Below are 13,267 nucleotides of genomic sequence, written 5' to 3' on the forward strand. Positions count from 1 at the left end.
TGAGCAGTGGGGAGTAGGAGCACGTTGTTTAAGCTCCACATGAATGTTCACGATGGAAAACATTCACTGCTCCCCTGCCTCAGTGTGTGTAGGCTCCTTAGTCCCAGAGTTACACTTTTCTTGCTTTCTCTGTGTCTCTCTAGCTACAATAGCTGCTTTGGGGAGAGGCTGCCTTTGAGCGTGTTCCACCTGCAGTGATTATCCCAGGGGCAGATGGACAGAGGTCCCAGGGAATGCAAAGTGTGCGTGTGCCTGCGTAAAGCAAGAAATCTCCTTTGCTATGTGAATGCTACAGTAGGCTATGGAAATCTCCTTTGCTATGTGTATGCTACAGTAGGCTTTTACACTTATTGTGGGATTACTTTGAAGATTGTCTAACGTGTTTATGTGCGTGCATATGCACTATGTATGTCTTTTTAAAAAAGCATTTGTCCTGGGCAACTTTTCCTGCTACTTGGCTACTTGGCCGGCTTGTTTTCCTCTTCTCACCTTTCTGCTGTATTTTATCAATTTTAAAAACAAGGCCATTTGTATCACAAATAGTGTGGCCAGCAGGACCAGGGCAGTGATCATTCCACAGTACCCAGCACTGGTGAGGCCGCACCTCGAGTGCTGTGTTCAGTTTTGGGCCCCTCGCTACAAGACAGACATGGAGGTGCTGGAGCATGTCCAGAGAAGGGCAACGAAGCTGGTGAAGGGTCTGGAGCACAGGTCTGATGAGGAGCGGCTGAGGGAACTGGGGTTGTGTAGCCTGGAGAAAAGGAGGCTGAGGGGAGACCTGATCACTCTCTACACCTACCTGAAAGGAGGTTGTAGCCAGGTGGGTGTTGGTCTCTTCTCCCAAGTAACAAGCAATAGGACAAGAGGAAATGGCCTCAAGTTGTGCCAGGAGAGGTTTAGATTGGATAGTAGGAAAAATTTCTTCACCCAAAGGGTTGTCAAGCACTGGAACAGGCTGCCCAGGGAAGTGGTGGAGTCACCATCCCTGGAGGTACTGAAAAGATGTGTAGATGTGGTGCTGAGGGACATGGTTTAGTGGTGGACTTGGCAGTGCTGGGTTAAGGGTTGGACTCGATGATCTGAAAGGTATTTTCCAACCTGAACGGTTCTATTATTCTATAAAGATTAATTGCCTTAATTTTAATGTTTACTGTCCATTCTGAATAGACTAATTTTTTTGTGAATTTACAGATCACCTTCTGAAGATCTAGATTTACTGCAAGATTGGTCACTAATACATCATTTTTGCTAACTAGAAAAATTCTAAATAAATTTTAAAATTAGACTTTAAAATATTAGATATACACGTGTGTTTTTTTCTTTCTTAAATAATAATCTGCTAAAGAACCTGGACTGAAATGCCAGATCCCCTTCTGCATTAGGGAATCTTCTATGCTGACCCATTTTTGCCCTAATATTAATTAAATTGGTAGAGGGAGGTTGCTTTACTGTCAGGTGCTGTGTAGGGTGCAACCTCGTGTGCTGCCTCCCACTTCACTGCACTTACATGTCATTAGTGTAGGTGTTGACTGGGTGAGACAGATGTGGTAGGGGTTTGCTATACCAGAGGAATGCCTCTAGTTGCTCAGGTTTTTTGGAGTGTGATGTAGACTGTGACACCCTTCAGGTGAGTCTGACTTGCTCCTGGATTGGGAAGCCCTGACGTGACTTCAAGTTAATTGTACATTACCTCTGAATGTCATTCTGAGCCAAGGTCTGGGTGAGGTGTCTGCTGGGCTTTTTGCCAAGTAACCCAGGTCTTAACCTAGAGACGTGACACAGGTCTACAGTGACATGCAGTTCCAGTAGTTCAGAAGGTTTCAGTGGGTCACTCACAGTGATGGAGTCACATCTGTGAATTTTTGTAGGATCAAGTCCTGGATCTGTGGTAACGGGTTAGAAATGTGGACAGCAGTTGTGGATTTTAAAATAGATTTAATTGCATCTTCTTATATTTCATTGTTGGTCTCTGAAAGTTTTCCAGTGGCTTTTAGGACCCCTTCTAAAATCAGATGTGATGAGATGCCACTAGATTTCAAAGTTTAGCTTTATCCAAAACCATCTCCATGTTTTCTACCTCTCTGAATTCCCAATTAGAATTCAGTGCAAATTCACAGATTTGACAACTAAACTTTATTACAGCCTGGGAATGATTTTCTGTGAGATTCTAGTACTGGACCATATAGGGAGGGATGGGCCTGTCCACCACGTGCCCGTTCTCTGATGTGAAAGATGGTTCCATGCCAACTGATGGGAGTGTGGAGCTGGAGTTCCTCCGCTACCGTATCCGTGTCTGTAATATTGCTCTCCCTATTTACTTACAGTCTTTACAGACAAACAGGGAACACAGGGAACAGCTAAAGATAAATAAATGAGGAGAATTGTATGCTGAGTATCCTCAGATACAATATTGAATATCTTCAGATGGGAACCCTGGCCTGAAAGATGGTGCTGAGTCAAGGGATGAAGAAACTACAGACGATGTTTTTGCACAGACCAAACAGATTATAACAGCCACCTCAGCCCGTAGCCCAAAGCTGGACGGATGACAGGGACTTGTAGAGTAGAGCAGGCCAGTGGACTGTGTTTTTGTCCTTCTGCAGACACGTTGGTTCTTCAGAGGCAGTTTTTTGTCACTGCAGTGTCCCTGAGGGCTGTGCCCTCACATTGGCAATGTTTACGTACCCTGCCTTTCTTTGACCAAACTGCTCAAGATTGCAACCAAAAGAGGCTTCTGGGTGCAATAAATTCAAGTTGGCTCAGAGGGGTCCCAGCTGACTAGACAGGCTGGATCTCTTCCCAATCTGAACTTGGGAAGAGGACACACCACCAAAAGGAGAAGTGTTGGATTGAAGTAAGATAAGAGCTGTCTGGAAAAGCTAAAATAAAAAAGCTAAAGTTGTCTGGAAAAGCTGAAATAGAATTTAGGCTTTCTGGTGTAAATCCAACCCTAAGTTAGGCTAAGGTCAGTCTGGAGGGTAACGTTGCTTGCTTTCTTCTTGAAGAAAATGGGCTATCCTACCTCAACACATCCATGCTGAGGGATCAGGTGTTGTCATCTGGCTTAGTCCTGCAGACAACAATTTGGGGGCTTAAATCCCTAGCTGTTATCCTTATTTCATAAATGGCAGAGGTCTTTCACAGTAACAACAAGCAAAGATATTTTAACTGGCAATATTGACAGAGACAATTTATAGTCTATTGTGTGGATGCAGCTGCTGAACATTCATACCCTGCCACCATCTTGGCATTCCTGACTCTATTTTTGACAAAGGATGTTTAACCAGGAATACCTTCATATCTCAGCGTAATTTATATCTTGGCCATTTGCATCTTTTCTCTGTTCCCTTCCTCCAGCTTTCCCTCCTTCTCATACTTTTCCTCACACACATCTCAGAAAAAAAAAAGTGTGTGTTGGGGGAAAATGAACCATCATCGCACACCATAAATACAACTCAGTAACAGAAGAAAGGGTTTTTTGGCAAATATTTTTACATAAAGCAATCTGAAACCAAGAAAGACTACGAATACAGGCTAAGAGAGTTGGGCTTGTTCAGTCTGGAGAAGAGAAGGATCCCAGGAGACCTCATAGCAGCCTGCCAGTACCTGAAGGAGTCTACAAGAAAGCTGGAGAGGGACTGTTTGCAAGGGCATGGGGTGATAGGACAAAGGATAATGGCTTTAAGCCGAAGGAGGGTAGATTTAGATTAGATATTAGGAAGAAATTCTTCACTGTGAGGGTGGTGAGGCACTGGAACAGGTTGCCCAGAGAAGCTGTGGGTGCCCCATCCCTGGAAGTGTTTAAGGCCAGGTTGGATGGGGCTTTGGGCAACCTGGTCTAGTGGAGGGTGTCCCTGCCCATGGCAGGGGGTTGGAACTAGATGGTCTTTAAGATCCCTTCCAACCCAAACCATTCTAGGATTCTATGCAAATCCTTGTATTTACTACTGCAATTAAAAATCTCTTTAAGACTTTTTAAGTGTCATCCTTTCAAACAACTCCACTGTTAGGGTTTCCTTAGGATGGGGCTCACTACAGGAAGGATGCTCAGCATGTTCTGCCGAGGCATTGCACACCCTGTGATCAGGGAGCTGGGGAGAAATAGTCGTTGTACAATTACATTTCACTTTATTAAATGATTAGTTTTACCCTTTTTCCAGGTAAGTCATGTTCAGTCGTAGAGCTTAGCCTAGTCACGCGCACCATAACTCACGCAGTATCAGCGCGCAGCTCCCCATCTGAGCCAACTCACCTTGCTCCCCAAGCAATAGAGTCGTGGGTTGGAGCACGTGAGCAGGGTTGCAGTGACAAGCCTGTGCCCAGGCTGCCAGCAGCCCTGAGGTGTCAGCTTGTCACGACTTCACTTTTCTCCATTGCTCTATCACACACACACTCCTTTTTCTGCTGTTTTTCTAGTTGTAGATAAGATTTCCTGACATATTATTTTTGTCCCTATTACAGCACAGAACAGAAAGGACAGAGTAACATATAATATCCCAAGGGAATTGGGGTAAAGTGAGGAAAGAAAAGGTGAAAATCTTTTTTTCATCCATGCTTTTTGCCTGGGGTACGGCACAGCCACACGGTGTCAAGGGCATGCTGTGCAATTGCACCTAAAGTCGGGGAGCGCGCACCTCCGAGGAGACAGCTCACTCCGTCGTTGCTGCAGAGGCTTGCTGGGGTTTCAGATTGCTGGGCAATCAGCCCCAGGATCTTTCAAGTGATGTCCAGAGTACCAAGCAGTTTAAGCAGAAAGAACTGATATAAATTGAAAGTGACTTGTGGCATCTTGAAAATCAGTTTGTTTTATTTTTTTATTTAATTTTATTTATTTTATTTTATAGTTCATTTTATTTTATACTTTATTTTATTTTATTTTATACTTTATTTTATTATGCTTCCCCTGTTTTTCATCATGCCTGCAGGGAGGCTCGGGCCGCTGGCTGGCTCAGCACACAGGAGAAAATTTGGTGCGGCTGTGATTGACAAGGCCATGATGTGCTGTCAGGGAGGCTGCATTTTAAAAATAAAATTGCTTTGGGAAATTGCAATGGGATAGCTTCCAGTGAGCTAAACTGAAAGTGCCTTTCAAGCATAGGGATGCTTGTCCTTCTGTATCCCCTTTCCTTCTATTATCCATCTGCAATTCTCGTGGGGAGACAGAGAGGTCTGTGTGATTTCGTGGTCTACGCTTTTCTTCCCTCGCTCCCCTCTCCCTGTCTTTCACCTCTGAAGTATCTCAGCAATGCCAGGAGGCTGGTATGCCCCGGGAGGGTAAGAATAGTCTACAATGACAGAGATCACTCCTGTTGTTTTTTGTCTGCTTGCAGTTGTCTGGACAGAGGATCCACGGGAGAGGTAGGAGCAATTGGATCTGAGAAGCTAGAGCTTTTGCAAGACAAACCGTTAAACACTTCAGAAGATTTGTTCCAACATCCAAAACTAACAGTCCTGTTCAAATCATCAAAATAATCCTTCATCAATACGTTGGTGTGGCTGGGTTTCTCATTTCCATCCTTGACCCTTACCAAAAATTCCTTCTTGTTTTGGTTTTTTTTTTTTTCCTTTCTTCCCTGTCTAGGTCTAGTCTCCTTTGGAAATGCCAAAATTGTTAGGGCATCAGGAGCTGGAAGTGGTGTGAACCTGTTCAGCCATGGAGCGCTGGGACTCGCTGGGATTTCTGATTGTCACGCTCAACTATAATGTGACGATTGTAGGTAAGTACTTTTTAAAAGCTCTGTCCTTTCTTTTGCTGCTCCACATCCTGAAGCCACCCAAGTGTCCTACTGATAATCAACTTTGATTTGTAGCTATGCCTCTGTGATCCTTACAATATTTAGATAATGGTTAATGTATTTCTTTTCTTGTTGAACAGATTCCCACTTGCTCTCAGGTAGATATTTTCTGAACTTTATGTAAAAAATTCTGGCAGGGTTTTCAAATTTGGCTCTTTTTGGTGCCTGAGCTTCTGGTCAGCTCTAATAGCTGTAGTAATGTTGTTGCATCATGGTGAAAACACACAGAATAACACTTTATTTATATCATATTAAGTGAACAGTAGAATGTATGCAGTAGCTTTAGTGATGAATTAAAAAGTTTAAAGAAGGGAAAAAGAAAAAAAAACCTCTCTTTTACAAGAAGTTGTTTGAGGTTTATTACCACTGTGGTTAATTGCCATTGCTTCTCATTCTTTATAAACAAACTTCACATGCATTTAAAAAACAAACAAACAAACAAACAACAGTTGCTTTTTCCTCAACTAGCAGTTGCCTGAGAGCTTCTTTTTTCTTATTATTTAAATAAGACACTGTTCCTCTTTCACGGGCTACTTTGAGCAAAGTGCGAGCCAGATAAGAACGTTCCAGGGCCTTTCAAAGACCTCTCGCCTGCAGCTGCGGACACTTGCTGTAGTTTGTGCTGTGCATTGCAGGGAGTATCCAACAAAGCCGCAGGGGCGTCGCTGAAGGGGCTTGTTCTGGTACGTTTGATTAAGATTGAGTCATTAGGGAAGGTGATGCACGGAGGTGTTATCTCTAAAATGTATGTCATACTAAACTACTTCCTAAGGAGCCATTGATTTTTCTTAAGCAGCACTCCCTATTGTACATGTTCTAATTAAAAATTGATAGTGAAATAGCATGTAGTATTTTGAGCTTAATTAGCTAATGTGCTTCAAACACTTTGAGGTCCTCACAGGGAAAAAAAGCTACCTAAGTATGAAACATCGCTTGCTAAAGATGACCGATTCTGTACAGCTGGTGTTTTCTATCGATACACACTTTGTCGAAAAGAGCGTAACAGCGCAGCCTGCCACCAAAATGCAGGAAGCTGAAAACACAGCAAGACCACCACTAAAGTTCAGGTGATTAAAGATAAAATGGAATGGCCTCCATTTATTTATGGTTAGATAATGTATTATTTTGCCAGGAGTAGCAGGTTTCTCTGATGATCTCTCAACAGAGCTTATATGTCCTCACCCTTTTTCCAGCTGAAGTTTTTCCGCTTCAGAGTGCAGTTTTACTGTTCTAGCCCATAATTGGTCTACTAGCCACAAATGGTTTATATGGGGCATTCAAACTGCGTGTTCAGTACAGTAACAGGTACCATACAGTGTTGCAGAAATACTTGAATATTTCAAATTCACACCAACTACAGGGAAACAGCTTTATGGGAAGTAGAAAGGAATGCTGTTCAAGACAATACCTGTAAATAATCATATGTTTTATAGAAGAAAATGCTTTGGGATCTAGATTTTTAGAAAGCCTTTAGAATGTGTATTGGTGCTATTTCACAGACTGCCTTTAAAACCTTGTGTGCCTGTGAGATTTGCACTGTTAACGACTCGAGGTTTTCGGTGCATTTCTCAACCATTAACTCCATATAACATGCTTCTCTGTAGGCACTGAGCCTTGCTATTTGTCTGTTTGTGGTTACAACTGGTTTCTTAACCATTTCTTAAAGCACAGATTTAATCTTACCACTTTTTTCCTTTTTTTTTTCTTTCCTTTTTGTTCCTAAGTGTAGTGTTTTTTTCTCTTTTCTTTGCATGTTTTAAAAATATGTGAAATTAAAAGAAGGGATTATTAAATTAAATTACTTTTTCAAAACAATATAGAGAACTAGTGACAGGACTCAAAAGGAAACTTGAGAAATTCTAGTGCCAAACTGAACTTCAGATGTTGAATTTTTCCATATGTTTGTACACAATATATTTTTAATTTTTGACAATGTAACAGTATAAATTTAGGCCTTCCTGTTGTGCCCAGGAAAAGGATTTCTTTTTCTCTTTTCTTCTGGTTTTTGTTTTTTGGTTTTTTTTAGTAAATAACTTTGTCAGTAATACAGCAGTATGTGTAACTTTACAAAAAGCGTCTAATAAAAACCTACCCCATCCAGAAGTCCTCCAAGAAACTATCCTGAACAATACAGTCTCATTCAAAAGATCTGATACGTAGGGTACCAGTGCCTGATCTTTCACTGCTATCGGTGTAATGGAATAAGGAAAAGGCCTGATCTTTCCCACCAACGTGGATGAAGGCAAGCCCTACCTAAAGCAATTGTATGAAGAAATTCAGGGAAGGATGAAGGAAGCACTGTATGAAAACGCCAAACTTGTAAGGCTTGACTTGGTGTTGGTATCAAGACAGAAGGGAGCTTTTGGTCTGAATGGAGGGAGAAGCTGCGCCCCAAGGTGAATGAAGATATGATCATAAGGGGAAACCAAAGAAGCAGCAGAGAGGAATGACCGGGGTACACATGTGCGCACACACAAATACGCATTTGTAGAACATTTTGCATAAGTTTGCTAATAGCACCTGTTAACTAGCTCACCAGTAAATACCAGTTTAGACACAACAAAGAGATTTTGTTGGCTATAGTAAACTTTACATACAATTTCATGGCCAAGAGCAAGAACAAATACTATGTCATTGAGCAACCTTTTGTATCTGGAAGAGTTTCATACTGTGTTAGCTGATCTGTATTATTGAAATAGGACAAAATTCAGGTGCAGATGTATGAAACCAACAGCAAGAAAGAACTATAAGTGAAATGGGATTAACTCAATTGTGAACTCTTTTTGTCAGATTTGGACGTGTTCAGAGTGTTTTCATTAGGCTGAGGTTTCAGTTGGCATGGCTTACTGTACATCAAGCTCCCGCATCGTGGAGTCTAGATGAAGGTTATGGAATGTGTCAGCTGACACATTTTCACACAAGTTTCAGCCCCAGTCAAAACAAAGTCAAAGAGGAGCTTTTAAGAGGGGAGGCTGGTTACAGAGGCTATTTCTTCAAATGTCTTGTGCATAGAGAAAGCATTACTACATTACGTGCCTGCCTTTCCTTCTCAGTCCTCTGACTCTTTTTCTTAACTTCTCTTCTAGGAAAGATCTGGCTAATGTTAATAATTCTGCTGCGAATGGCAGTGGTAGTGTTAGCAGGCTACCCACTCTACCAAGATGAGCAGGAGCGCTTTGTCTGCAACACCCTGCAACCAGGATGCTCCAACGTTTGCTACGACTTGTTCTCTCCTGTATCTCATTTTAGATTCTGGCTCATTCAGACTGTGTCTATCCTGCTACCTTATGCTGCATTCAGCATTTATGTTTTGCACAAAGTAGCTACGTACATAGTAAGAATGCACTGTTTGGTGCATGGATGCAAAGGGAGTAAGGGTTTATCAAGCCCCAAAGACCTGAAGGAGATCTGTAGAAGTGCTGTTGTCAATAGATTAGATTGTGGCGCAGACAACCTAAGTGTCCTTAATTTTTCTGGGGCGTATACAGTTCATCTTTTTTTTAGGACACTACTTGAAGCTGCCTTTGCAGCTGTGCAATATTTTCTTTTTGGATTTTTTGTTCCTGAGCGCTTTTCCTGCTACCATTCGCCTTGTACAAGCACAGTTGACTGTTATATCTCCCGGCCCACTGAGAAATCCATCATGATGATTTTCATCTGGGGGGTCAGCAGTCTATCCTTTCTGCTTAGCCTTGCTGATCTTGTCTGTGCTCTCCGGAGAATGACAGCAAGAAACCAAAAGAACAAGCTGATGGCAAACGTCCACGTAGAGAATGAGTGCATTTTAAATCTTCCCCCAGTACAGCATGGCCGCTCTTCTCCACCTCAAAATCAAGACTGTCCAGTATCAAATAGCAGCCAGATTAGTGATGGCTCCTGCTCACTTCTCTCTGAAGAAGATGCTGTTCTTCATCCTGAAGTGGTCTCTCAGCAAACTGCCAGCACTAACCTTAACAGCAACAGCAATAAGCCCTGTATACCAGGAGATCTCGCTAAGCAAGATAGCGCTGAAGAGCCCTTGTGTGCCAGTGACCACCAAGGAACTGCATGCAGGCAAGTGAGACCCAGGCTTCAGCAAGACTTCATTAAAGATACTGCCCAGACTTTGAGACCTCAGATCAAGTCTCACCTTGGAGTTTCTTCCTCTGTAGTTCCGAGCAAGCTTTTAGGATACTACCCTTCAGCTGAGCTAAAAAACCCTGATGCACAATCAAATTGTAGCAGTACTAGTTGCTTGAGGTCAAAAAAGTCAGAATGGGTATAGAGCCCTGGGTGAACACTACCCTGTGACCCAGTCAGGACACATCGTTGGATCACTGTGGAGGTTTCAGGTAGTTTCAGCTGGATCCCTCGGCCGAGGTTATGCTGCAGAGACACTGCTATGCTGTGTTCCTCCATTGAAGAAGAAGCAAAAACCTCGGATAAGAGTTTGAAGGATATTGCATTAAGGAAACTGTTCTTTGGAAAATGCAACATTTTTATGGTTTTCTGAGTGTAAGTAACTTTAAAAAGCTATGTACTGTTGCTGATGTGACTGACCTGATTTTCCAGGAGTACGTGTGAACACTTGTTTACCCTAATCTAGTTTTATTGCAAAAGATTGAGCTTAGGAAAGACATGACTTTTAAACACAGTTGTACATTGCCTACTGTCCAAGGGTTAATTCATCTCCTCATACTAAATTGTCTAAGCCTACTCTAGGAAAGAATATTGAAACAAGAAGAATAGACAGTGAATAAAATAAAAATTCATGTTTTGTAACAAAGTATTAATGTGTAAAAAAAAAACCCCTTAAAGCTTACCGACTAAAGGCTACACCTATCCTAGTTAGCGATGCCATGGTGGTACCTTTCTCTGACCCTGAGGTCAGCTGGCACAGTCTGCCCATGTCTGAGTTACTCAGCTCCAATAGCCTCCAGAACAGGGTCGCTGCATCCAGAGTAGCTGTGGGGAATGGTCCTGTGCTCGAGAATTGCTCAGGAGACAACTAGGAGGTGTGGATCCGAAGTGTGTCAGGGAGTGCTCCAGCAGCTTGAGAGTGCAGGGGACTGAGCCCCAGTGCCCGTGCCCTGGCACGACTGACCGTGCGCTAGTGTAGATGTACTACTGACGTGTCTGCAAGGTGTTACGTGCCTCAGTCTGAAATAGTCACACTAGGGTCTTGATTTCAGCACGCGGAATGAGTCACCTGACCTGTTTTAGACATCTCTGAAGGTAAGATGAGTCCCTTTTTAGATATATCTATTTCCCCCACAATGTGATTATCTCTGACCTGGGCTTAGGGAAAATGGTTTCTACCCCAAGAGAAGGATATAGTGATAATATCTATACCAAAGTGCTCACCCTCTTTGTCTGACAGACTTCTAGTGCTAATCATTTGCAAATGTGTCTGAATTGAGTGAATCACAGAAGATGTTATTACTGGTATGCTTTGTGCTTTTCTTCAGTGTTAATTCTGGTGCATTTACATAAGCGTGGTCCAGCACTGAAGCACAGCAGCACGTGTGCTCAATTTTCTTTTAGCTACAAGTCAGTGGGGGTTGAAGGTTGCATATACCTGAGATCATCAGTGGGCGTGGATGTGGAGGAGCATGTACTCAGAGAAATGTGCTGGTGGTAGTGTCTTACAAAAGATTATTCAGAGGGTGGCAAGAGCTGGTATTTGTAGATGCTGCTGGGAGCTGGAGTAGCTCCCTCTCCATTTAGACCCATGCAAAGCAGAAAAGAGGCACAGATCCAGTCTTGCTCCTACTCTGCCATATAACAAATTTCTGTAATGACTTAATGGCTGGCTCCTCTGCGCAGAACATCAAGGGACGACAGCTTTCACATTGTTCTTTTTCTCTCCTGTGGGTGCAGAAGTCTTTAAGACAGTTTGACTCACAGTGTCTGTGTATCATTTCTCACATATGCAAGGTAAAGACTAGCACTTAATTATCCCTCATCTTCTTCATCCCCTCAAAAATTAGGTAGCTTAATAGATGGACAGAACTGCTCTTTGGGTCAGAAGGCAGAATTTATTTCTGCCTGCAAAGTACTTTGGAATCCTGAGGTATGCTACAGAGGTTTTTAATTACTACCTTCTAAGCAAAGTTTTCCTCTCTGTTAGCTGTGTTTGTTTCTTTTATCATGCATGCCCGTTGTATGATTTGTCATTTCCAGGGTAGGAGCAGCATTAATTATTAAATTTATCATAGGCAGAAAAAACATTAAATATTTAAACTTCTCTTCCTCCAAAGCCTCTTTAACGGGGTCTGTGCTGATTACACATACCATGACAAAACATTGCAACAATGAAACCTTTTATGATTCATTGGATCTTCTCAGCTGCGAGAAGGAATGCAAGGAACAAATGTGGATTCAGTCTATCGTGTACATCCCTCAGCGTGAGATATAAATAGGGTAGGATAAATAATAAATGCATTGTGGCTGGACACAGTTTGCTTTTTTGTGTCTCTAGCTAGATGTCTTTTAATGTCTAAGGAGTCTCATTTCAAATCCTGATTGTGTCTGAAATGGAAAATGAAATTAGAGAACTTCTTCCTTACTCTGCAGTTTCTTGTTGTGAGATTGTGGCCTTTGGTGGGTGTCACTCAGCTGCAGTCCTGGCTGCTTTTGAGACTTGTGCACCCTTTGGCTCATAATTCAGGGTCAGAGTAATAAGCACTTAGTGCGTTTATAAAAACTGCATACGAAAAGAGCAGGATTTGTATGGGCTTTTCACTGGGGAGTGAATAGAAGCTTCTGACATCAACAACCTGGTCCTAAGGGAAGGTCTCTGAGTCTCTTCTAACAACTATTTCCAAATGACATTTATTAATTACAAAGGCATGGTTTTACAAACTGGGGGTGGGGGGTGGGGTGGGGATCTACTAGGAAGGGAAGACCAACTAGTTTGAGCTTCCACAGAAATGAGAACAGATCGTTGGCAGGGGCATCCGCAACGGGGAGGAGGAAACGGGAAAGAAGATCCGTTTGAAAGAGCGAAGAGGATCACCTCTAATTTCTCCTTATGTTCAGTATCACTGAATGTTCAGGTACTGTGAAGATGTCTAGATGCCCTAGAGTGAGTAAAAGCAGTAATAGATGTGAGACAATGAAACAACAGGATTTTCTGCTGTTTAAGCAATGATTTGGTCTTTTAAATTTGTGAATTGTTTTGTAAGTAAGTCCTTCCAGAACATATTTCAAGCTCAGAAAAATGTTACAAATACTGCTTGTTATGTTTGCCAGCGTGTCTTCTTTAAATCTTTTCTTAACCCATCTACTTCAGAAAAGCATTTCTGAAGATGTGTTGAAAACACAAGACTCTTAATCCTGCCCTCAGGAAGCTTTTTTGCAGTCAGACAAGGCTGCCATAGCTGCAGCGCAGGTACCGCTTGCACCCTGACGTGGGTTTATGGAACAACACATAAGCTACATATATTGCTCATCCAGTCTTGTGTGGTACTGAACGTGAGACTATACAGAAA

The 13,267-nt window shown here is 42.4% G+C and overlaps 1 protein-coding gene across 1 annotated transcript; it reads left to right on the plus strand.

The window, feature by feature from the left end:
- Positions 1–4,623: 4,623 nt before the first annotated feature.
- On the plus strand, positions 4,624–12,023 carry GJD4 (gap junction protein delta 4). Its single transcript, XM_010309766.2, has 2 exons — positions 4,624–5,717; positions 8,882–12,023. The coding sequence occupies exons 1-2, from the start codon at positions 5,654–5,656 to the stop codon at positions 10,057–10,059; spliced, it is 1,242 nt and encodes a 413-aa protein (XP_010308068.2). The 5' UTR covers positions 4,624–5,653; the 3' UTR covers positions 10,060–12,023.
- Positions 12,024–13,267: the final 1,244 nt, after the last annotated feature.

This window comes from Balearica regulorum, chromosome 2, assembly GCF_011004875.1.
Source record: "Balearica regulorum gibbericeps isolate bBalReg1 chromosome 2, bBalReg1.pri, whole genome shotgun sequence".
Classification (NCBI taxonomy): domain Eukaryota; kingdom Metazoa; phylum Chordata; class Aves; order Gruiformes; family Gruidae; genus Balearica; species Balearica regulorum.

What these genes read in the sequence shown, in the direction of transcription:
- GJD4 (XM_010309766.2), top strand. Translation starts at nt 5,654, where the DNA reads ATGGAGCGCTGGGACTCGCTGGGATTTCTGATTGTCACGCTCAACTAT. An exon ending in CTATAATGTGACGATTGTAG is followed by an intron (nt 5,718 to 8,881) that starts GTAAGTACTTTT and finishes CTTCTCTTCTAG; the next exon opens with GAAAGATCTGGCTAATGTTA.